Source organism: Eumetopias jubatus, unplaced genomic scaffold, assembly GCF_037043125.1.
Source record: "Eumetopias jubatus isolate StellerSeaLion01/CBP00866 unplaced genomic scaffold, mEumJub1_p1.0 scaffold_3, whole genome shotgun sequence".
Classification (NCBI taxonomy): domain Eukaryota; kingdom Metazoa; phylum Chordata; class Mammalia; order Carnivora; family Otariidae; genus Eumetopias; species Eumetopias jubatus.
Window position 1 is genome coordinate 7,199,862 of NW_028274809.1, and position 24,002 is coordinate 7,223,863.

The 24,002-nt window shown below is 55.4% G+C and overlaps 1 protein-coding gene across 1 annotated transcript in view; it reads right to left on the reverse strand.

Moving 5' to 3' along the window:
- Positions 1-1,480: 1,480 nt before the first annotated feature.
- MROH2A (maestro heat like repeat family member 2A) overlaps positions 1,481-24,002 on the reverse strand; it is a 42,619-nt gene continuing 20,097 nt past the window's right edge. The window contains exons 21-43 of the mRNA XM_088021946.1: positions 22,721-22,840; positions 22,332-22,454; positions 20,991-21,143; positions 19,727-19,849; positions 18,702-18,781; positions 16,938-17,046; positions 16,043-16,138; positions 13,728-13,832; positions 12,494-12,617; positions 11,832-11,950; positions 10,879-11,031; positions 10,323-10,477; positions 8,055-8,214; positions 7,782-7,975; positions 7,280-7,417; positions 6,669-6,783; positions 5,394-5,540; positions 5,068-5,250; positions 4,357-4,512; positions 3,194-3,325; positions 2,448-2,550; positions 2,120-2,185; positions 1,481-1,602 (exon numbers count right to left, since the gene is read on the reverse strand). Of these exons, the coding sequence (XP_087878072.1) occupies positions 1,481-1,602; positions 2,120-2,185; positions 2,448-2,550; positions 3,194-3,325; positions 4,357-4,512; positions 5,068-5,250; positions 5,394-5,540; positions 6,669-6,783; positions 7,280-7,417; positions 7,782-7,975; positions 8,055-8,214; positions 10,323-10,477; positions 10,879-11,031; positions 11,832-11,950; positions 12,494-12,617; positions 13,728-13,832; positions 16,043-16,138; positions 16,938-17,046; positions 18,702-18,781; positions 19,727-19,849; positions 20,991-21,143; positions 22,332-22,454; positions 22,721-22,840 (2,976 nt within the window). The remainder of the gene's footprint in view (positions 1,603-2,119; positions 2,186-2,447; positions 2,551-3,193; positions 3,326-4,356; positions 4,513-5,067; positions 5,251-5,393; positions 5,541-6,668; positions 6,784-7,279; positions 7,418-7,781; positions 7,976-8,054; positions 8,215-10,322; positions 10,478-10,878; positions 11,032-11,831; positions 11,951-12,493; positions 12,618-13,727; positions 13,833-16,042; positions 16,139-16,937; positions 17,047-18,701; positions 18,782-19,726; positions 19,850-20,990; positions 21,144-22,331; positions 22,455-22,720; positions 22,841-24,002) is intronic.

Sequence of the window (24,002 nt, forward strand, 5' to 3'; positions counted from 1 at the left end):
CCCACCTCCTACCCAGCGGGCTTATGCTACTGTTCTCTGGCCCAGCCAGGCCTCACTGCTGGAATGTCAGGGGTTTGGGTGTCATCCAGTGGAAGAAGGCAAGGTAGATGAGCTCAGGCATGGGTCTTGGGTAATTTATAGGATCTGCCAATAAAGGACGCCATAGACTGTATGTGGGATGGTCTGTATTTTTAACATGCACAGTTTAGTACTGCACGTATTCTGCAACTTGGCTTCACCACAAGGTGTTTGCACTGGACAGGAGCTGATGGGTGTGGGTGTCTTGTTTTCCAAGAGTCTAGGTAGCTGGTCTCCACGGTCCTGCTGGGTCTGCTGCTAAGGACGCGTGCAGCCACGACCCTTGAGTGCATACGTGGGTTTACCTGTGGCATACATCTGGAGGTGAGCTGGTCGTGGATAGGTGTGTCTTCAACTTCTCTAATTATTGCCAAATCGCTTTCCCAAATGGCTATTCAGTTAGTGCTCTGTCCAGTAATAGAAGAGAGCCCCTTTCCCACATTACTGCCACAAGTGGGCGCCACTCTGGGGAGGGCGGCGGAGGGTGGGGGGCGGAGGTGTGAAACGTATTGCAGGTTGCATTTCTGGGGTACTGACTTCAAGTGTCCTCTCAGGACTCTCTCTCTCATTGGCCTTGTTTTTTCTGATCTGGGTATATCCTGGATGCCAAGTTGATTATACAAACCAATGTAGTTTTGTATAAATTGCAAGTAACTTCTTCCATCTGTGACATGTCCTTTAACTTTATGGCATCTTACTGTACAGAAGTTATATTTTAACTGAGTCAGATAGCTTAACCCTTTCGTTTTTTCTGGCATCTGCTGTTAACTTTTTAGAGAAAACCAGACAAGTCTCAGGATTAAAAATACTCTATTGTCTTGCATCTTTGCTTTTCAAATTAGGTCTAGGAACCATCTGGAGATGTTCTGCTTGGGCACCAAGGGGAGAACACCTGCTTGTATGTCCCATAGCTCTTTCCTCCGCCGCCACCCCCCCACCCCTGCACCCTGGCTGCCGCCCTCCTTACTCGGATGCCTATCACAGTCCCTGGCAGCAGACACCTCTTTTCCCTTCAAGGGTGGGGCCCTGGAGGGCCGAGGCTGGACAGCCGCCTGCCTCCCCTCACCGTCTGGCACGATGCCCGCAGCGGACTGCACCAAGGTGGATTCAGACCCTCTGGGCTGAGGGGGCTGTTGGACACACGCACACTCCGGGGAAGCATTGGGTCCAAATTCTCCCTCTGCCCCACTGTCTTGGCTCTGGCGTGTTGTCACCTTAGAGTCAGAAATCTGCACTCCCAATGGCAACGGAGGTTTATTTCAAGGGGAGGAAAGAAAGGGATGCTGATTATTTTAGAACAATGCTTTTCTTAACAAACTAAATTAAAAATGTTTTGCCTTGCTGCGGTGCGGCTTTGGTTTGGCACTCGGAGGAGGCAGTTTACACTTTACATTCGAACCATCTAGCAAAGTCCTCCGGAGGAAGCCAAAAGCGGGTGCTGGCTACATGTATCCAAGATTTTGAGAGTCTCCAGGGCCGCCTTGCGGACCCCAGGATCCAAGTCGAGCTGCAGCTCCTGGAGAGCTGAGAGTGAGCGCAGAGGAGAGAATCAGGGCCTGGCGTGGCAGCGCCCTCCCCCCTGCGCGGCTGAGCTGGTGGGAGGCCTTGCCCCCCTGCCCCCAGCCACCTGTGCAGCACGGGGCTCACGTGGGCTGCAGAGGGGAACCCCGTGTCTGCAGGCAGAGGATGGCAGGTGGAGCTGTGTCTGTACACACATCCCCCCATCCGAGCTTCCACTACTTCTCCTCTACCAGGGACAGAAAGATCACCCACAGAACCCGAGCGCCGTGGGGATCAGTGGAAGGAATCAGGGTGGAAACGTTTCGTAAATATTTATGATGGGGAGGCGGGCCGGAGGCACGGGGCACGAAAGGACTCCACGCCCAAAGAGCTGTCTTCCTGGAAAGCCCTCTGCAGGCCCATGCGTCCTTCCGTGCCCCGATTACACAAGGAAGGGTCGGCTGGCTCTTCCCCTGGCGGTTTCTCTAAGCTCCCCAAATGAGGTTAGTGGGCTCGGTATGAGTGAGCCTCTACTACTTACAATTCCTTAATGTCGGAAAGTCCAGTTTTCTCAGATGATGTGCAGACATCTGCTTCATAATAATTCCTAAAATGAGAGCCAGCGAAATGCTCATCACACAAATATTAGGTCAGCGAGACAGTCTGTTTTACCTTTTGAGATAACTGTTTAGGACTCCACTGAAGATGCCTAATTGAGAATCAGGCAGGTGTGAAGCAAAGTGGGAGAGGACGCAGAGAAGCGAACTTCCACTGAGTCTGGCCCCTACCCTGCTGCCTGTCCCCCTCCCACTCCAGGTCCGGGGCTGGCCCTCAATGTCCCTCCCGCATCAGGAGACATCCCCACTCACCTGCCAGGTTGCAGGCAGAAATTCTGATCCTTGGCAAGTTACTATTAACGTAGGTCATTGTTTCTAGCAAGAAGCTATAGAGCACAGCAGGTTTTTTCTGAGTCTGCAAAAGACAAAGGATGGACAGAGCCATGGAGGATGAGGTCCTAGAGATCGGCTACTCACAGAGTGTGTTCCCATCTGTCTGATGTGGGAGGGTCTGCCCAGAAAGGGCAAGTGCTCATCCCAGCACCACACAGCAAATTAGTAGCTGGACAACTTAAGGACCTTCAGACTCCTGTTACATTCCGTCTGACCAGAGGAGAGATGATATTGTCTGCAAATGGCGTGGCTGTCCAATACCATGGCCGCTGGCCACATATGGCCCTTGAGCACTTGAAATGTGACTAGTCTGAACTAAGTATGAAGAGCCTCCTGCATTTTGATGACAGGAACTCAAAAATGTAAAATATCACACCAATAATTTGTACATTGATTACATTTTGAAATGACAATGGTTTGGATCCACCGGGTTGAGTCAAATCTATTATTCAGTTTGGTTTCAGCTCTTTCACTTTTCTTAACGTAGCGGCCAGAAAATGTACGGGTATGTGGCTTGCATTGTGGCTCTGTTGGAAGGTGCTGGTCTTGATGCTTCACGTCCAGAAGGTGAGCACAGGGTCGGAAGTCTACGGCAGCCGCGACCCTAAACCCCAAGCCCCAGAGCGGCCAACCTCCAACAGGCCCATGGCCCTCAGCTTCCTCACCAAGATGGAGCACAGCGTTGTCTGGAACACGGTCATCTCATCAGCCGCACTGCTGTCCCTTCGGCCCGAGCTGCTCTCCAGGGCCTTCCAGCCCCAGAAGTGCACACACTGAAACATGGTGGCCATGCAAGCCTGGAGGGACACCGGGCCGAGGATGGAGGGAGGGCGTCAGGCAGACCAAGGGGGCTCACATGGCAGGGCTGACGTTCCACCGATAGGCCAGAGGGCAGCCCTGGAGAACCTTCAGGAAGCCACAGAAGGGTACCTGGGACCGGAGCCCTGCCAGCTTATATAGTGGCTGTGTGTGCATTTACGAAAGACCCCTTGGGGGCAGATGTAGCCCACTTGCGCCCTCAGCCAGCACCTCGGTGCCCTCAGCAGCCCTGCCTGGGACCCGCCCCTCCAGGATGTTGGGGTCAGGAGCCCGGCGGGAGTCGGGAGGGATGCCCTCACCAACCTACGGGTGCCACCGTCCCACCCCGCCCCACGTGGACACCCGCAGGATTCGTGGGACCCCAGAACCGGAGACCGAGGCGCTAGCTGAGCACGAGCTGCTGAGTACCCCACAGCTCACTGGGAGGCGGCAGAACAGCCCCTAATCTCAGCCCCCTCCCCGTGTCCCTCCCCAGTCCCCCCAGGAAGACGGGGAGAGAGAAGACAGACGTCAGGGTCAGGGGCCCGCACGGGGTGAGGGGCAGCCATCGGACAGGTGGGAGCTGGGGGAGGAGCTCAAACAGCAGAGGAGATGGGCCTCCGTCGGGAGGAGAACCGCGGTGTGCAGGGCCAGGCCGGGCACCCCTCCCTCGCCACCCCCAGCAGCCCCAGCACTGGCCTGCCCCCCGGGGAGCCGCTGAGGAGGGATTTAAGGTGAGCTTTAAGCGTCACCGAGTCATCACACCCAAGAGTGATGGCAAGCTCTAGAATCCACTGGAAGAGAAGGGCGCTGGGGCAGAGGATGCCTGCAGGCAGCCACCAGAGAAGAAAACTACACCGTGTGCCCCCACAGAGCGGTTTGCGGGCTGTCTGAACGGCCCCCTCCCCAGCCTGGCATGGGGAACTGGGCCGGCCAAGGGAGGCGGGGCAGAGACCCCCTCACACATTCTCCTTTTGGGGGCCAGCGGCCCCGACACTCTGGAGGGAGGAGGGGGGAGGGCACGTCTTACCTGGGCTGCGTCCGGGCAGGGGTCCTGGCAGTGCAGCATGAGGGGGATCCAGGCTCTTCTCACTTCCTCCTTGAAGAAGTGCTTCTTGGAGCTCCTGACCACCTTCGCCAGCTTCCCGAACAAGACGAAGGCTTTTAAACGCAGCAGCTCGCTCTCCTGTGGCCGAGATGCACAAACGTGTCCTGAAATCCGGGACGCAGGGAGCCCAACAAAGCCCTAGCTGCTCTCCGTGGACCCTTCCAACCACCTTGGCCCCTGCCAAGGCTTCTGGATCGTTCCACCAGCGTGGAGGCTCTCCTGCAGGGCTCTCGGGACTGGGCACCATTCTGGCAGCCGTGACCTTCTCTTCCCCAGAGGAGGGCCGAGTCGGAGGTGAGCGCACACCGCCGCCTGGCAGAGGGCCTGCCCAGTACCTCACAGGCGCCCGAAGAGCAGCTGTAGGCTGCAAGGAATTCGAAGGGGAAGCTCACACCCTAAGAGCGGGGGAGGGGGCCCATGAGTCCTAGAGCAAGAGTTTCTGGTGTTCTTTCACAAGATCCCACGATCAGCTAGCGGATGCATCGACGCCAAGGCAAACCTGCGACCCCTTCTGTCCCAGAGCATGCCTTTTCTTTAGGGGAGAAGTGCTCAGCCATTGGCTGAGGAGGCATTTGGGGAAACCCCCCCCAACCCGGAGAGCCAGGGCCCAGTGAGGCAGTAATCAAGACTCACGTTGTCAAAGAAGGCCCTGCAATGCTCACAGATGATGCCAAACGAGGACCCCATGTCTCCCTCCCGGAGCTCAGCCAGGATCTTGGCCAGGGCCTCCATGCCCTCGGAGGTCACGCTGGTGTTCACGGGCTCCCTCAGGGAGTCCAGGCACTTCTGGAGCAACAGCTTCCGGTACTGCCTCACCTGGGGCAGGGGGAGGGGGAGCGCGAGGAGCTTCAGGCTCCACCTGCTTCACCTCCCTGCTTGACCAGAACACACCAGCCCCAGACCCTCAGCCCGCCGGGCCGTGCACGCCGGGCCCCTGGGCTCAGGGTCGGGCGCAGCACCTTCTTGGGGGCACCAAGGGCCATGTTGCCGAGGGCACGCAGCGAGAGCACCCTCAAAGCCTCGTCCTCCTGGTCCGCGCCCTTCTCCAGCATCCACACCGTGGGCTTCAGCAGCTTCTCCTGGTACAGAACCGGGTCGCTCATGAACTAGAAAAGAGAACTTTTTGACAGCTATGCCCCTTGTGGGCCCCCTTCTCAGCCACAGGACCGGACGTGTGACTAGATCCAATGCACAGAGCGGTCTACTGTGAATAGGAGAGGACCCAGAGCCCCAGCTCCTCAGGACCAGCACGTGGCTCCAGCTGGGGCCCCTGGCCAGTCACTTAGAACCCCTCCGAGCCTCGGCCTCCCCACCTGCAAGAAGGGGCTTGACACCAGAGCCTGCCTCACAGAGCTGTTGTGAGGCTTCATAAGGAAATGTGTGGGGAAAGCCTCGTAAGCGTGACCTATAGGAATAGGTTCATTCGGTGAACCTGGCATAGCAGCTCCCGTGAGCAGGAGCCCGGCCCCCTGGGTCTCGGCAAGGGCATGAACTTCACTCCTCCGGGACTCAGAGAGTCACAACCAGCTCCCAGCACTCAGGGTGTCCGGACCTCAGGCCAAGGGGGACGCCTCTGGCTTGTGTGTGTGCATGCATGCACACATACGCACATTTTAAATAAACCTAAAGCAAACTAAAACTAAACACCAAATTGGTGACCCCAAAAGGAAATTTACTATCCAGCCCTTTATAGAAAATGTTTGCCGACCCCACCCTAGGAGGATGTTGGGCTCCTAAGGCATGTTGGGAATCATGCAGTCAACACAATTCCTCCTAATATTTTTCTGGCAGGACCCTGTAAGAGCCTCAACTGCTCAGGAGGGTCATTGGGCCCCAGTGGCCGTCACCACCACCACCACCCTTCCCTGGACTTCACGCCTGGCAAAGCCTTGTTGGCTCCTCAAGGCCTTCCCACAAAGCCTTCCCCAGCACCATCGATCCCGGCAAGAGCCAAGGTGCCCTCATCCGGGCCCCTGGGTGTTGCCGGCACTCAGCACAGCACGCCTCACTTAGCTGTGCACCCCAGGTCTCGGGACCACTTTCCCCACAGTGTGCACCCTGAATCACTCATGTCCCCCGAGGGGTGGGACAGTCACCTGCCCCTTGACTCAGATGGCCCTCAGAGCCTGGGCTCCTGCCCCTTGGAGGAGCCAGGGCAGGGCACTGGGGGCGGGGGGGGGGTAACAAGCAGCCCCCGCCCCAGCTCACCCAGCCCTCTGCGCCCCAAGCCTCACCTCCACGCAGACCGCCGTGCTGCTGATGCGGCAGCTGAGGACATCCGAGTCCATGCCTCTGAGCACCAGCTCCGACAGTCGCTGCCTGTACCCCTCCACGCTCCGCATGCACAGCCTGCAGGGGGGATGCAGCCGAGGGGTGGGGAAGGCCTCTCAGCTGCTGCCTTGCAGAGCTGCTCTGCGGGCACGCACCCCCCAGGGCACATCCCTTAACCTCTCTGGGCCTCTCCCTCCTCGCCAGGGGGGTTTGGTCAGGGTGTCACTGGAGTACCTACTTTTCATTATTTTTTCTAAAAAGGGACCAGAATGAGGGCCACTCATGAGTGACCAGGACCCAGGAAGTAGCTTTCCGTCCTGGCCCAGCTTGGAAGCCCCGTGTGGCCTTGGGTGAGCCCCACCCTGCCTCTGACTTCACATCTCCTGTCTTGGAGCAGAAAGCGTTGGAATAAAAGATTCCCTTTGCCCTACATGCTGCCGTCCCAGAGTCTGGAACATGGGTCAACTTGGCAATCCCTCAGAAGCCAGGCATTCAGCCGTGACCTAGACCTTCCAGCAAGAAGACGATGGCCCCGCAAGTCCCACTGCCCAGGCCTGGGAGGCTGGGTGCCCACCTGGCGAGCAGGCCCACCCCTCGCAGGAATGTGGAGCTGCTCTGCAGGAGGGCCCATACGCCCTGCTCCTCCAGGGTGTGAACCAGCTGCTCATTGTTGAGTCTTCTGAACAAAAGCTGCATGGACTTGATCGTGATCCTGGAAGAAGGTGCAACTATAGCCCAGAGAAACTGCCCCGCTGGGAGCACCCACCGCGGGGCAAACGCCGCACCCAGGTTAGAGAAACAGGGGTCCCCATGCCTGCTGGGCCTAGCTTAAGGGGCTAAGGGAGATCACATGAGGGAGTGCGTCTGCAAACAAACAAAACCACACCGTGCTGGACTCATGTGAGGGAGGGTTGTAAGATCTGCTTCCAGAAACTTCTCTCCACCAGGAGAGGACCACAAGTCCTCTTGGAGGTGGTGGAGGTCACTCTTGGGGTCCTTGACTTTGAAGAGGCAGCGTCCAGCTCAGGCCCACTGCCTTGCACCCCGTGCCCCCCCCACCCCACCGTCGAGAACACCTCTGCAGATTGATCTCCTCGGGCAGCGTCCCCGTGTGGACCAGTCTCCATGTCTTCAGGACAGGCGACACAGCTTCTGGCCCCTGGCTACTGCTGAGCTGCAGCAGGAGGGTGTACACAAGGTCTGGGAAGAGGTCCAAGAGCTTGTCGTCCATATCCATCTTCTGGATGAGAAGGTGGATGGTGCACAGGGTCTGCAGGGAGAAGGGGTAGGGTATCGGGGCTCCTACTCAGAGCCCCCAAGGAGCCCTGGGGCCTGCCTCTGTGACTCACCATCAGAGGATCCACCGCGGCCAGACGCCAGATGTCAGCTTTGGACGTCGCGTTGGCCCTGGGGGTGAACCTCGACTGCAGCCGGCCCATCAGCCCGTGGAGCATCGTCCGGGCAAAGGGCACATTCTCTGCCACAGCCAGCCACACCTCCGTCAGGTGGCTAACCAAAGACAGGAGACAAAGCCACTGTGGGTCTCCCACCTTGAGCCCTGGCAGGTAAGAGCCTCTTTGGACCCCCAGGCAGCCCCCTGAATAGCGGTTGAACTCTGGAGGCTGAACCTCAGGGCGGTGGAGTGCGTTGCCAAAGGTCACATAACCAGAACCCAGGTCCATGACTCCGTGCTCAGCTCCCTTCCTCTGCCACGGCGCCCTCGGACACACAGCCCCACTGCTAGATGACCTTAGAGGTCCCCACCAGGCCTCCTATCTGATGACTTCATAGGTCCATCCAGCAACAGCTGCCAAGTACCCAGCTTGTCAGGCTGGTCCTAAGCGGCTGGCTGATCACAAAGCACCTCCTCCTCCTGACACACCTTTGAGGAAGATGCTTTCAGCTCCGTAGCCCACACAAGAGGAAGGGGGGCCTGCAGAGGTCAGGGGCCAGATGACAGTTTGAAGCAGACCCCCATCCCCAAGTCCAAGCCCGTGGCTCTGCTGAGAAGGGAAGGTCCCCAGGACAGCGACTTCACAGGCCCCGTGTGCATAGGCACAGGGGAGTGGGGAGCCGGCGGGGGGGGGGGGCTCTAAAGGGCTAAAGCGGCAAGTCCACTGAGATCAAATCAAACAAGGAGAGGTGCATGCAGCCTATGTGAATCCACAAGGCCAAATGCACAGGTGCAGGGAGGTGAGTTTGGGGGTTCATGTGGCGGGACGCCTGGTGGTAGGAACTGAATGGACGGTGGGCCCATGAGCTCACCAGCAACCGCTTCCCATGAAGAAGCCCTTGGGGTGTAAGGAAGCAAGAAAGCAGGACCTCAGCCTGCAACAGCAAGAAATAACCACACGAGCCTGGGGGAGCCAACGCCCCAGCTCCGCCGTCCCCAGACCCCTGGCCACGGACCCTGTGAGGTGAGGACAGGGCTTGTTCTGAGCTTCCAAGCTCGGGGCAATTTGTTACACAGCGAGAGCTAACCAGTGCAGGGACAGCCAGCACCACCCGGCCACCGAGGCCATGCTGCACACTGTCCCCCACCCCAGCACTGCTCTGAAAGCCACTAACCCCCACCAGATCAAGCAATCTGCCCTGTCCTCACTCCTGATGAGAAGCCAGCCTTGCGTTTCACACAGGGCAGCCTTTGAGGTCCTTGACCTGAGGCCTCTCTGTTCGTGTCACAGCATGCTGAGTGACATCCACCACCTGTCCCTCCCCCTACAGCCTCAAGGCTTTTCTTCCCTCGGCAGCCTTGGCTGGTCTGGGGACACCTGCCCACCCCCTTCTGTGAGTCCTGGTCCCATCCTAAACACACTCCCCCAGGCCGGTGAGGTCGTGCTGGCTGCCTGAGTGACACCGGGACAGAGCCACAGGGACTCAGCCGTCTGCAGATAACACCGAGAAGCAGGGGGTCAGGCTGCTTTAATGTGAGACCTCCCTCTCAGGGCCGCCGCATGTGGAAGGAAAGAGGGACAGAGTAGGGGCGCCTGGGTGGCTCAGTCGTTAAGCGTCTGCCTTCGGCTCAGGTCGTGATCCCAGGGTCCTGGGATCGAGCCCCGCATCGGGCTCCCTGCTCAGCGGGGAGCCTGCTTCTCCCTCCCCCACTCCCCCTGCTTGTGTTCCCTCTCTCGCGGTGTCTCTCTCTGTCAAACAAGTAAATAAAATCTTAAAAAAAAAAAAAAAAGGAAAGAAAGAAAGAAAAAGAAAAGAAAGAGTGACAGAGTGGAGCTCCTCCAGAGGCCCGCTCAGGCCTTGGTGACCACATCCTCGGGTGTATCCTGGGGAAGCCCAAACTTGGAGAGGGCCCGGAGCTCTGTCCTCTGCAGGGAATGAAAGGGCTGCTGCGGGCAGAGTCCCGAAGGGATGACCAGGACTCGTGAGAAGCTACGGGATCTGGACTCCAGCTCCAGAGGACGGAACTGAGACGCTGGGGCTCTGGGTCCGTGGTTCCCAGAGGCTGTACCTCCCACAGGAGATGCAGGGAGAGGCTTGGACCCATCCCAGCTTCAGACCTGGCACTGCTCGAGGGCCCTGTCCTCTGGGACACGTCCATGGTGGTGAGGTGGGCCTGGTCTGGGGTGCAAAGGGGGCTGTGACTCCCTGTCCAGGGCACCCACCTCTCCATGGGCAGGGGCTGCCTCAGGAGCGACGTGAGGACAGTCTCCTGGTGGTAGTGCGCCAGCAGGAGGATGCCCTCAATGAGGAGACGCCGCACCTCCAGGTGATCCACCACAGGCAGCTGGACCAGGATGGCGCCCAGGATCTCATCCACCTGGGGAGGGGCGGGCATCACCGGCACAGACTGGACCCCCATGGCCCTCTGCCCTTGCCCACTGCACACCCCTCCTCCAGGGCCCCTTCCCCAACTGGATGATGGGGAGGCTAAACCGCCAGCGCATCATTTGGTCTCTTCCTGGATTTGATCAGGTTTTCTGTGTAGAAGGCAGTACGCTCCAGGAGAGCGAGCCACGGGCCTCTAGGCCACTGTCCACCTACTAACTGGGCTACCTTCACCTTGTTTCTTTCTCATTCTAGAACTCTACTTCCACCTCCTCTTTACAAGCAAGGGTTTGGGGAGACCTCAGCAAGCGTAGCTGGGCCCTTGCTTGTCCCTCTAGCCTGGGTATAGTGGACAGCCCCAGGCCCTAAGTGGCCCAGCCACGGCTCTGCCACCTTGTCCTCCAGTTCCTTGGCCCGCATCTGGAGGAAGGTGCCTATCCAGGTGACGGAGGCCTTATCATGCTGTAGGTCCAGGGCCCCGATGTTCTCACAGAGCTTCCGGATGAGCGAGACCACCTCATCGCAGTTAAATTGCATGCAAGCCACCTAGGACCAGAGCAGACCACTCCTGGGGTCCAACAACCAAGTTGCCACCACTGACATCCCCCCCACTTCTGCCCAACACCACGGCCCCAGCCCAGCCCCCCATCCTCTCTCAAACCATTGCCGGGGCCTCCTCCCCGCCTCCCTGCCCCACCCAATCGCCGACCTTCTCGGGATGTTACTCCTCTACCTCAAAGACTCAAAGCTCAGCCCAGCTTTCCAAGGCTTCTGGCATGTGCCCCCAACTTCTCCCACACCTCACTTACCTGACACCACCCGCCCCACCTGAACCCCGCTCAGGAAGCTCCACCCAAATGTTCCCCATCCTGTCTCAGGGTGCGCCCTGAGCCCTGACACCCTGCAACCTCCTCCTGCCACCCCTAAGCCCCCCTGCTCCAGAAAGCTGCCTCTGCCCCCCAAGGCAGAAGTGACTCGGCCCCTCTGCAGAGCTCGGGTGGCTCTGGGCATTCAGCCATCAGTGTGCCCATGTGCTGACACCTCTGTGCGAGGCTCTATGTTTAATTCTCCATGGGGCCCTCTACCCCAAGTGCAGCACGCCATAGGGATGGAGACAAGGTAGGCGGGTAAGTACCTACTATGTGCCAGGCACCGCAGTGGGGATCTTATACATTGCAAGCCATTTAGGTACAGAGGGCATGAGCTGGGCCAAAAGCCATGGGAACTGCGGCCTTGGGAGGAAGGGGAAGGCTGCCTGGCCAGGCTAAACAAGGTCCCACACCCCAGAGATGGTCCAAGCACCAGAGTCCAGCCCAGGAGCCCACACCACATTCCCAGCTCATCACCTTGGCGATTCTGGAAGATGCACTAAAAATCTTCTCCACATCCAAGCCCTGGAGATCCTCCTTACATTTTGCAAGCTCCAACTCCTTGGAAGGGCCCCATGAGGAGCAGGTCTGGCTTGCTGTTGGGAAAATAAACAATCAGAAGGACAAAGGGCCCATCTATAGGCCACATCAGGGTGGCCTCCTGGCCTGGCCCACAGGGCTCCCCGGCTCCACAGGCCCGGACCACCCTTCAGTGTCTGGACATCCCATCCCTTCTTGCTTTGGTTTTCATTGTCCTACCCCCCCCCCCAACCACCTCTACACACAGCTCTGGGAGGCTACCAGCCACCAAGCCAGAGACGAAGTCTCCCCCTTTGAAGCTCACCACCCTGCATTCACCCCTGAGCTCATCTCTGGTCACTTCTGCTGTGTCCTTGGTATCTGTGAGCTGATCTTTTCCCGGTGAGGCCCCTTAGTACCCAGGACATGCCCTCAATGAGTTGTGTGCCAAACCAGTGAGCCTCTCCTTCTGGAAACTTCCACGGCCTCTGAGCGAGCTCTGCACCCTCTCCACCACTCAGCCAGAATCCATGCTCCCCCAGGATGGCCCCACAGCTAACTCCCCTGCTCTCAGACCTCCCTCCCAACCTTGACGTCCTGATGTCTCGCCCTCCCCATACCATGAAGATCCAGCAGGCCGGACAGGACACCCATGGAGGCCATGCGTGTTCTTCTATGGGAGTCACAGGTACAAGGGGCGACGAGTCCCACCAGCGAGCCAAACTGCCCCAGCTTCAGGTGGATCTGAGAGACAGGAGACCTCAAGGCTCACACCCTCTGTCTGCTCACGCACACTTGGCGCTGCCCGGGGGCAGCGTAACAGGCAGCCAGAGAGAGTGAGCCCCGCTGGAAAACACCCCAGCAGCGCCCCTGGAGCCTCAGCAGCCAGGATCCGGGGAGGTTGGCTCAGGGCTTGCCCCTCTGGCCTCAGGCCCAGGCTGTGTATCAGGGCACCTGCCTTGTTCCTGTAACTGAGCCCTGGGTTCAAATCTGGCCTCCCCCACTCACTAGCTGTGTGACCTGGGCAGGGTGCAGAGCCTTGTGCCCTTATGTTCCTCATTCATAAAGGGGAGATAATTCACGGTGTTTCCTCTTCCAGGAGATGTTGAGAATTGTGTCAGAGACTCCAGACAATGCATTCTGCACAGGATCTGGCTCCAAACCTAGCATGAGGCTAGGCTCTGGCCTTGCTTTGCTGGGCCCGGGCCTCCACCTGAATGGTGCTCCCAGACCACCAGGGGTGCTGTCCATCTTGTTCTCACCAGGCACCAGTCCCCCGGCCTGAGGCCGTGCCCACACCCCAGGCCCCGTGCCCCAGGGACACCATTCTCCCAACGCCATCACTGAAGGCCAAGCCATCAAAGAGCATGAGGCCAACAAATGTACAAAGAGCGGTCTCATTGAGCCAGGTCAGAGAGTTAATCAACAAAAACACCTCATTGTTTTTCCAGATTTCGTGATGTTCGTGGTACTTGTCAAGCTCTGTAAAGTTTGTGATTACGTAGGGGTTTATTTTCTAAGTAGATATTCCCTTTCCTAACCAATGTGATATTCGTAAGTGTGTGTTCTTTTTCTTAAAAGAGGGCCCTCACCGCTGTATGAGCCTCAGGCCCCACCAAACCTGGATCCATGCTGAGCCATGGTCCACCCCTCTCTTGGCACCCACAGAGCCTCAGGGTTAGCTCCTCGTAGGGCCTCCTCTGCCATTCCCAAACAAGACAGCCTCTTCCCAAGGGACTCTGCAGGGAGCAGAACTTGATTTCAAAAGTGTTCCCTCTTCTCATGAATAGAGACAGGAACTTTTCTGTGGATGCCAGAGCAGCCGGCTGGGGGATTGGGTGCTCGGGGACTCACACAGACACCGATGCTTTGCACATAGATCTGCATGAGATGGAGATGGAGTTTCATGGCCTTCTCCCGCTCCCCTTCTTTCTCCGACAAGATCCACTTTTCCAGGAGCTACGGGTAGAGCCCAGAACACAGAAGGGGCCATTAAAATCCCAAGGCAAGCCTTTCCCAGCCAGCCATTGCCCACCTCGTCTCTCCACTCGGAGTCTGACTTTCAGAGGTGTTGGTTAGCTCTAGACACTTCTGGTTCTCTTTCCAGGCACCCCCATGAGGGAGATGAGGCTGTGGGCAGAGAGGGTATCCCCACTGTCCTCACCAAGATGGCACTTGGCAGATGTGTTTGGCCCTACTCCAAATGTTTGCCTGCAGGTCAAAGTCCAAGAGCATAACCCGCCTTGCACTCCAGGGCCTAGATGTTCATGCACACAGTAACAGAGCTTAACAATACATGAAGCAAAACTACCACAACTGAAAGAGAAAGAAACAAGTCCATGGGGAGAGTCAGAGATTTCAGTACCCCGTTCTTAGAAACTGATAGAACAAGAAGACAGAAAGTCAGGAAGGACAGGGAAAACCTGAACAGCACTACCAACCAGCTTCCTGATATTTAGGAACACTCCACCGGACACAGTACACAGGTGCGCAAAGAACATGCTCCAAGATAGACCATTCTGTGCAATAAAGTAAGCCTGGGTTGATTTAAAAGGATATAAGTATACAAAGTGTGTCCTCAGACCACGATGGATTTAAAACGGGACTCAAAAACAGGAAGATCTCTGGAAAATCTTCAAACATTTGGGATGTTCTAAATAACCCAAGCGTCCAAGAAGAAATCAGAAGAGAAAATAAGATGTATTTTGAACTGAAACAAAATGAGAACACAACACATATGAATATTTGTGGGATACAGCAGCAAAAAACAAAGTCAGTGGACTCATACTACCTACTCCTGATCACAAGACTTATTATAATGTTACAGTAATCAAGACAGGATGACATCGGTGTAAAGATAGACAAATACAGCAGTGGAGCAGAAGAGGTGCCAGAGGCAGACCCACACATACATGGTCAATTGATTTTTGACAAAGACGCAAAGATAATTCAATGGAGAAAATTCTCTCGAACAACTGGTTGTGCACAAACAAACAAAATTTGCTCCATACCTCACAACTCATACAAAACTTAACTCAAAATGTACCCTAGACTTCCTTGTGAAACCTGAAACTACAACCTCCTAAAAGAAAATCTTTGTGACCTTAGGTCAGGCACAGATTTCTTAGATAGAATATCAACACCACGATCCATAAAAGAAAATGAATGGTAAATTAGACTTCGTCCACATTTTAAAACTTCTGTTTTTCAAAAGACACTGTGAGATCAATGAAAACACAAGTCACAGACTGTGGGGAAAGATTTGTAAATCACATATCTGATAAGGACTTGTATTCAGAATATATAAAACCTCCGAAAACCCAATAATAAGAAAGCAAACAACCCAATTAAAAAAAAACAAACTAGCCAATACCTTTCAAAAATGCCAAGATTATGGAAAATAAAGGAAGACTGAGGAATTGTTCCAGATTAAAGGAGATTAAAGAGACGTGGCAAGTAAATGCACTGTGTAATCCAGTTTAGACCCCGAATTGGGGAAAATAGCTATAAAGGATATTATTGGGACAATTCATGAAATTTGAATATTGGCCATAGATTAAAATACAGCATTGTATCGACATTACAGTTCCCTGATTTTGATCACTGTACTGTTGTGTTCTTGTTCTTTTTTTTTTTTTAAAGATTTTTTATTTATTTATTTGAGAGAGAGAGAGAATGAGAGATAGAGAGCACGAGAGGGAAGAGGGTCAGAGGGAGAAGCAGACTCCCCGCCGAGCAAGGAGCCCGATGCGGGACTCGATCCCGGGACTCCAGGATCATGACCTGAGCCGAAGGCAGTCGCTTAACCAACTGAGCCACCCAGGCGCCCTGTGTTCTTGTTCTTGATGTCTGCAACTAACTCTCCATGGTTCAAGGTGTGTGTGTGTGTGTGTGTGTGTGTGTGTGTGTAAAACAAGAAAGAGAAGGGAAGAGAAAGAGAGGAAAAGAAAATGTGACAACCTATTAAGAACTGTGAATCTGGGTGAAGGGTATACAGGAGTTCTTCATACTGTTCTTGCAACTTTTCAGCAAATCTGAAATTTTACCAAAATAAAATTACTAACGCAATCTTAACACATTCCCCAGTTTTCCATAGACTCTGGCCCTCAGGCCAGCCTTCTGGGAGGGGTGGCCATCCCTAGCTCCTAGCCCTCCACCAAGGAACTCACATGTACCATCTCCTGCAGCCCCTTGGGGTCCAGCTGCCTCTGCATAAGGCTCTCCATCAGCTGCTCCAGGGCATGCTTCGCATTCGCATACAGGGTCTATGGCCAAGAGAGGAGAGCACTGGGCAGCAATGAGGGGTTGTGCACAGTCACCCACCAGGACTCTGCAAGGATCCATGCCAGGGCTGAGAAGTATGAGTGGTCTGAAAATCATCCCTTTACTTCTGCTCAGACTGGGTCATTTATACCCAGAGTCTCATGTGACATATGAGACAACCTCTGAAGAAGAACCCATTTTACAAAGGAGGAAACTGAACCCCCACAGCCCAGTTCTTCTGACTCCTCATCCGGGACCAGGACCTCAGGGCTACCTGTCCACAAAAGGTCTGTCATTCTCCTCCACATTGTTGCTGGGAAACAGCCATCCAGTCAGGAACTACATTTCCCAGCACCCCTTGCCTCTAGTCATACCATGTGACTGAGTTCTGGCCAATGAAAGGTGGGCAGAGTGGCTCATAAATCCTCCATACTCTTGCCCTTCCTCTCCAGGCTGGATGTCAGTACCCACAAGGGACCTACGGCCACGCACTGAAGATAGTGGGGCCTCTGTCAGCCTGGTTCCCAAATAACTGCCTGCAGCAGCTCCATCTCCACCCCCACCACCAACTGGACTTCACTTGAGTGAGAAATAAACTTTCTTCCTGTTAGATCATGGAGACTTGAGGGTCTAGCTGTTACAGCAGTTAGCATCACCTTATACTAACTAATAGGGCCTACTGCACTTTGCTGCCTTTAACCACTCACAGGCGGTTCAGGATGGTGGGCTCTCAGCACTGCCCAAGTTGTTGTAAACTTCGAAGTCCTGACCCAGAAAATGAGGTGGCCCCGAGGGACCTACCTGAATGGACTCATTGTCCTCTGCTGGGGGCTGGAGAGAAATTACAGAACGAATACTGATATCCATCAGTTCATTGTTTTCCTCTGTGGAGTAGAAAGGCTTCAGATTGCTAAGGAAAGAAGTGACAAGAGGAGAGGTCAGAGGGGAACTGAGACCCTACTACCCCACTGCCCCGGGAGGGAGGGAGAGGCCAGCTTCCCTGGCTGGGGGTGCAGGCCTGCATCCTTCCCCAGGGGGGCTGGGTCCACCCAGCCCCCAGTATCCAGTGACTGGGTCTGTGATGGATGGGGAGAGCCAGGGGCCCAAGGTCAGCTCTCCCACTTGCTGCCTGCTCGGAGCCTGTCCCTCTCCTTCTCAGAAACTTTCCATTGCTCCTCCCTGGCTATAACCATAGACTCCGCTTCCCAGGCTGGCCCTGGCCCAAGCATTTTCAAGTGTAATACCTGCATCAGCAGGACCATACCACCTTGGAGCTTCTTAGAAATGCAAACTCTCTGGCCCTACCTCAGAGCTACTGAATCAAAAAGTCCGAATGGAGCCCAGCCGTCTGAGCTTTAGTGAACTCTCAGGGGTGGTACTTGGTGCATGCTAGCTCATTCTTCTCCTACCTCTTCAGCAATAGTTCTCAAGCCTAGGTGCATACTAGCATCACCTACAGAAGGTCCGAGGTGCCCAAGGGCCACGTCCAGGCTCCAGGGATCCTTATTTAAAGGTCTGGGTTGGAGCCAGGGTACCGGTATTATTCACAGGTCCCCGGTTGGCTCTGTCGTGCCTCCAAGATTGGGAGCCACCGTTCTGCTTAACTTTAAATTCCTGCCCCCTCAAAGAGGTCCTATATTTTGCCCAGCCGGGAGCTTCTAGCTCCTACCCAAATCCTGCTATTTTGTGTCAGATGCCAAAACCTTCCGATCGCCCCTGTCATATCGACAAAATTGTATCTTGTTAGTAGCCCCCCCACTTTTTCTGGTCTTAGATTTTTCTTCTTGTTATTCACCCACAAACACTCAGCTCTGACCTATAATTCCTTCTGTATGCGTTCATCTTACCTCTAAGTCCCCGAAGAGATGTTTGTGAAATTTACTTAAAATCTGCCTATGTGCTGTCTCTTAAGGCAACAGGGGGGGGAAAAAATGCAACAGGGAAAAAAAGAAGTGAGGGAGTCGAGGTGGGTGTTGGTGGAGCAAGAAAAAAAAAATGCAACAGGTAGTTCTGCTACGAGCCCAAATAACTCTGCCCCACGGGTGCAGAATGCCCAGAGACCACCCAACCACCAAACACTAGTGTTACATAACTTCTTCCCCCTTCCCTGCCAGTGAATGGGCAGCTCCAGAAAGGCAAACCTGGGGTATTATATTACTTTGTATTAACTGTATCCGTACCATATCAATCAGTAAATTCCTTGACCCCGCCCAACCCAACTAGAAGGGTGCTATCTCCCTGCTGTCCTATTCAGTGTCACTGTGTGATTTCTTGCTCAGAATATCCCCTAATGGACCGAGGAACAACCCAGCCACCTGCCAGTCACCTCCCAACCCAGGAGAAGAGCCCAACTTGAACTACGGCTGAGAATTAGGGAAAAGACCTGGTGGAAGCAGACCCCACCTCCTAGGGCAGCCCACTGCCCCCAGAGCTGCCCCCCAAGAGCCCTGCTACAGAGGTGGGGAGGCAAAGTAGGTGCGACCCGCCAAGGAGCACTGAGGGGTTGTGTCAGACTTTGCCCCTACCCTTGGAGACACTTGGGGCTGGAACAGGGGCCCGGCTCACCTCAGGTGCGAGAGGGCCTCCATCGCCATGGTCCGCACCGGAGAAACCAGGCTGTCGGTGGCTTCTGCCTTGATGGTGGCCTGCCCGGCACAGCAGGGCGGTGAACGAGCCGCCCAGAGCCCGCCAGTGAGGACAGTGAGCGTCCTCGGGGTCTGGCCCTCTATGGGGGGGACACACCCCATACCACATTCTCTCTTTTTAGGATCACCTGGCCATGAGCATTTTAAGGGAGGCAGCCAAATCTGGTGTGGGAAGGAGGGGGGCTCCAGACAGCCCGGGGGCTTCTCGTCCAGGCCTGCTGCCTCCTTGCTGTGTGTCCTTGGGCAAACGCTTCCCCTGCCCGATCCATCACATGCAAAACAAGGCCTGTTTCTCGGGGCTGTGGCCAGCTAGCATGAGATGGCACACGGACAGCTTCTGGCCCAGAGCGGGAGCAGGAGTGTTCTCTCCCTTCTCGGGGCCTCCTGTTCATCCACCCCTCGCTTCTCTTGGGGTCGGCTTCCGACGCAGGGGCAGCATTTCCAGGGACCACGGCATTGGAGGGGGGTGGGGAGGGTCTGGGGCTGAAGGGCAGTGGCTGCCCACACCTCCATCCGCCTCTGCCAAGGCTTCTTGCCCTTAGTCAGTCGACGTTTTCTAGAACTTACTGAAGCTCTGTGCAAAAAGAGCTTTCAGACTTGCCTGCCGCCGAATCTGCCCCCTAGATCGTCCCTATGGAGAAACACGGGGGCTACGGAGGGGCAGACCCAGTGGACCTCCATCCCCCAGCCCTGAACCAGCCACCTCCAGGCACCACCGGATTCCTGGCCATCACACCCTTTGTCAGATAGACAAATCTCGTACTCAGAACTCCTATAGTGGGATGGAAGCAGAATCAAGACGGGGAGGGGTTTCAGGTACTCCTACAGCCCCCTTGTCCCTCAGACGCCCTGAGGGACCTCTAAAAGCCTCTGACCAAGGAGAAGTCATCCAGCAGTTAGACCCCAAAACCGCCCAAGACCAAGGAAGCCCCCCACCCAGCTTACCATTATAATGCCAGTAAGCGTCATCTTTTGGGCAAATTGAAAGTCCTCCAGGTCCTTGATGTTTTTGATGGCATTGGTGACTTGCACCACACTCTTCATGAAGGCCATTTTGAGGCAGATGTCCTGTGCCCAGACCAAGAAGAGGAAAGGGAAGGAGCATGCTGTGAGTGAGCCCGAAGACCCCAAGCCACAGCCCTCATAAGGACCCTCCGTCCGCGCCGAAGAAGAGGCAGGGTCAGGGGCACTCTGAGAGATGGCAGGCCTCATTCTGTCCTTCAGCCACCTTGACCAAGCATCTGCCACATGGCCAGGATGCCAGCCAGGAGCCGGACAAGGCATGGATCTCTGCGCCCCGCTGAAAACACCATCTCTGTCCGGCCCCCCCAACCTGTGCCCGAGGACAGCCATGCCCGCCAGGGGGAGCCTTCACTGGCCACGGACACCAAGCCCTGTGGGTCACCACAGAGACAGAAGAAGTTGAGATAAAATCGTTTTTGCTTTTAAAACATGGATGAGCCTTGAGGATGTTGTGCTAAATGAAACAAGCCAGTCACAAAAAGGCAAACACCGTGTGACTCCAGTTCCTTGAGATTCCTGTAGTCAAATTCATAGAGACAGAGAGTAGAATGGGGGTTGCCAGGGGCCGGGGAGAGGGGGCATGAGCACATGGTCAATGGGTGTGGGGTTTCAGTTCCAGAAGATGAAGAGTTCTGCAGACAGCCGGTGGGGACGGTCGTGGGGGACAGCAACGTGAGGGTACTTAGTGCCATTGAACCACGTGTTTAAAAATGATTACGACGGCAGATTTTATGGTATGTGTATCTTACCACAATTTTACAAACAATAATGAAATAACTTTTGCTTTATTCTGTGTTTCTGCCTCCTTGCCATTCCAAGAAAGCAGCAGGTCCCTCAGCCTCCCTGAGGACAGCCCCACTTCTTGTCCCTTGTTAAAGGGCTTGGGTCAGGTGTCAGGAGGGAGGAAGGCAGAGGGAGCGAGCGAGGCTGGGAAGAGGGGGTGCTCATCCTGTGACTTCTGGGACACACACTCACCTGCCCAGCAATGCGGGGAAAGGCAGTTCCCCACTCCCCCCCCCTCCACAGCAGAGAACACCACAGTTTGAGGCAATGGGCTTCCCAAAAGCTGGGTGTTGGATCGGGCTCCTGACTGTCTGCTGCGTGGGGATGGGGTGTGCAGATGAGGCAGGTGACTCTCTGCCACCCTGGCTCTGGATGTGGGGGGGGGGGTGGCATCCGGGGTTACCTGGCAGCTGCTGGAGTAGTGATGAATGATCTTCGCAGTGATGGGGTTGTCCACGTGGGTGAGGAGCATCTGGGGGTGGCAGTACAAGGCCACACAGCTATACATCACCATGAGGGTGCTCTTCACTGTCTCCCGCCTCCAGGGCTGGTCCTTCTGCGAGCCCAACAAGAAGAGGAAGGACCACTGGAGGTGCGTGTGGGAAGGGAGATCTGTTCAACTTGCCCCTCCGAGGGTGAGCAGGGCCGCCCCAGCTGCACATGGACAGTCTCTGGTCACGTGGCCAAAGGAGCCGTAGAGTCAGCCGAAAGTGCGTCAGCTGATAGTTTTCTGGGTGCCTGAAATGCTCATTCATTTACTCATTCATTCAACATAGCTTTATTGAGCACCTACAATTTGCTGGGCACTGGGTACACAGTACCCCCACGGAGGCTTCAGTCCAGCCAGATGCCAGGAGCACCCATTAGCTGGGAGCAGGTGGTTTGTGTGGACACCACTAAACAGAAGCCGCCTGGGCACTCCTCCACGCCTTCACCTGCCAGGCACCTGCTCTGGGCCAGGGGCTCTCTTGATACTGGGAATCCAGTGGGAACAAGCCTGGGATGAGGAGTTGCAGGCCACCAAACCCACCATGGAAGGTGGGCAGGGGTGCCCATGCCCTGCCAGGCCTCGAATAGAAATCCACATCTCAGGGAGAAGCTGGGCCAAAAGCCTGAGACACTCTTAGTTCTCTCCATCCAAACTACCGGACCCCCAGGGCAAGGGTCCTAGGTCAAGGCCAAAGCCTGAGGCATCGATGACTCTGGATGGTTGCCCACCGGGGCGTCAGCCAGCCTGTGGCTCTGTGGCCCGTGGCGGAGAGGGGCAGCCTCCAGAGGCCGGCCCATGGCTTCACCACTGGCCAGCTACATGCCTTTGGACAAGCTTCAGCGTTCTCTTAAATTGGAGAGTGGGCATGAAAACCCCTCCCCCCGAGGGCCATTGATTCACTGAGGCAGAGCTCCCAACACGTGCAAAGTACCCACTGAGCACTACCTGAGCAGCTTCTTCAGATCCACTGGGTCTGCGTGAGGCCTGGGACCCTGCATCCGCTCCAGCACCCAGGGGTGCCCCTGTTGCTGCTCTGAGGAGCCCACGGTGAGCACTCCTTTGTAATAGCTAGGTCCTGAAAAAGCCCACCCTGTGCTCTTGCGATTACCCAACAGCAACAGCTTTGCTGGAGGAGGCCTCCAGGTGATCCTGAGGGGAGTTGGCTCGTAAGATCGAACAAAAACTGGGCAGAGTGCAGAAGACACCAGTCTACGAGGCCCCTGGAGACTGGACTGTGGAGCGAGGGTGACTTACCTGCCAAGCACCTATCTGCCAGGACTGCTCCGACTCCTGGATCCTCTCCTCGAAGTCATGGAGCACATTCAGCACTGTCTTCACCTGGCCTCGGGCACACAGGCCAAAGCACAGAATCACGCCCTGCAGGGAGACCCAGCCAGCTGGGGTGAGGGCGGCGGGCGGTGGGCAGGGGCCAGAGGAGGAGCCCCCCCCCCATGTACCTATACACACAGGCACACACATGAACACATGTGCGCACACGCGCACACACACACACACACACACACACACACACCAGTATACACACATGCACGCATACACTCATGCACACCCAAGCATGCATGTGCCCATAACCCCTAGCGTCAGAGGGGTCTGGTGGATAGAAGGGGGCTGCAGGGCACCCTCACCTCCCGGTCAAAGTCATTGCCATAGTCTGTCTTGTACAACAGCTCCAGAAGCAGCCCCTCCACCTTATCGGCCTCCAGGCCTGTGGCCAGAGTGAAGCCCAGGGCCCGGTACAGAAAGCCCTGGAGAGGCAGAGGGACAAAAGGAGCTTCTGGCCTCTCTGCTCTGCGCTCCAGGGGTTGCCGCCGTGGGGAGTCCCCCACCTGACACTCTAGATCGTTTGTTTTAAGGCGCCGATATCCGCGCATTTCGTAGAGTCTCTAAAATAAACATTTAGGTTATTCTGGAGGGTTGGACTGCTTGCAGGCCAGCGTGTTATAAGTAGGGGAGGCCAGATTTCCTTCCCATAGCGGTTGAACCCATTTTCCCTCACACTAACAAGTCTAGGAGCACCTGCTGATGAGCCACGCTGATGACCTTTGCGTATTCTCACCGTCCAGTCTCTGAATCCTTGCTGTATTCTTGGCCCGTGCCTGTTGGCTTATTCTCCCTGCCTTTTCTTCTACTTGTAAGAGCTTCGTGTGTATAGTTGGAAAAACAAGAACAAACATATCTTATTTCATTTAACCCACGCAGCAAGTCCAGACTGTAGATGTGGTTGCTGTTTTGGGAGATGGAAAAGCAAGCAGGAGGTGGCAGAACCAGGACTTTTTTATTTTATTTTATTTTATTTTATTTTATTTAAATTTTATTTTATTATGTTATGTTAGTCACCACACGATACATCATTAGTTTTTGATGTAGTGATCCATGCTTCATTGTTTGCGTATAACACCCACTGCTCCACGCAGAACGTGCCCCCCTTAATACCCATCACCGGGCCAACCCATCCGCCCTCCCCCTCCCCTCCAGAACCCTCGGTTTGTTTCTCAGAGTCCATCGTCTCTCATGTAGAACCAGGATTTTAAATCAAACATTGTCTGGGGCACCTGGGTGGCTCAGTGGGTTGAGCATCTGACTCTTGGTTTCAGCTCAGGTCATGGTCTCAGGGTCATGAGATGGAGCCCGGCATTGGGCTCTGCGCTCAGCACGGGGTCTGCTTAAGGATTCTCCCTCTCCCTCTGCCCTCCCCCACTCACTCTAAATCAATAACAAATAAAATCTTAAAAAAAAAAAAATCAAGCATGGTCTGAGGCTCCTTTCTTAAGGATCGCGTACCAGAGGTCTCAACCCCAGATCACTCTACTGCTGTATTTCCCCCCAGAGTCTCCGTTCCTTTTTGATTTTATGTATTGTGACTTTGTTTTGTCACACAGAAAACGTTCATTTTCACAGAGGAAAGTG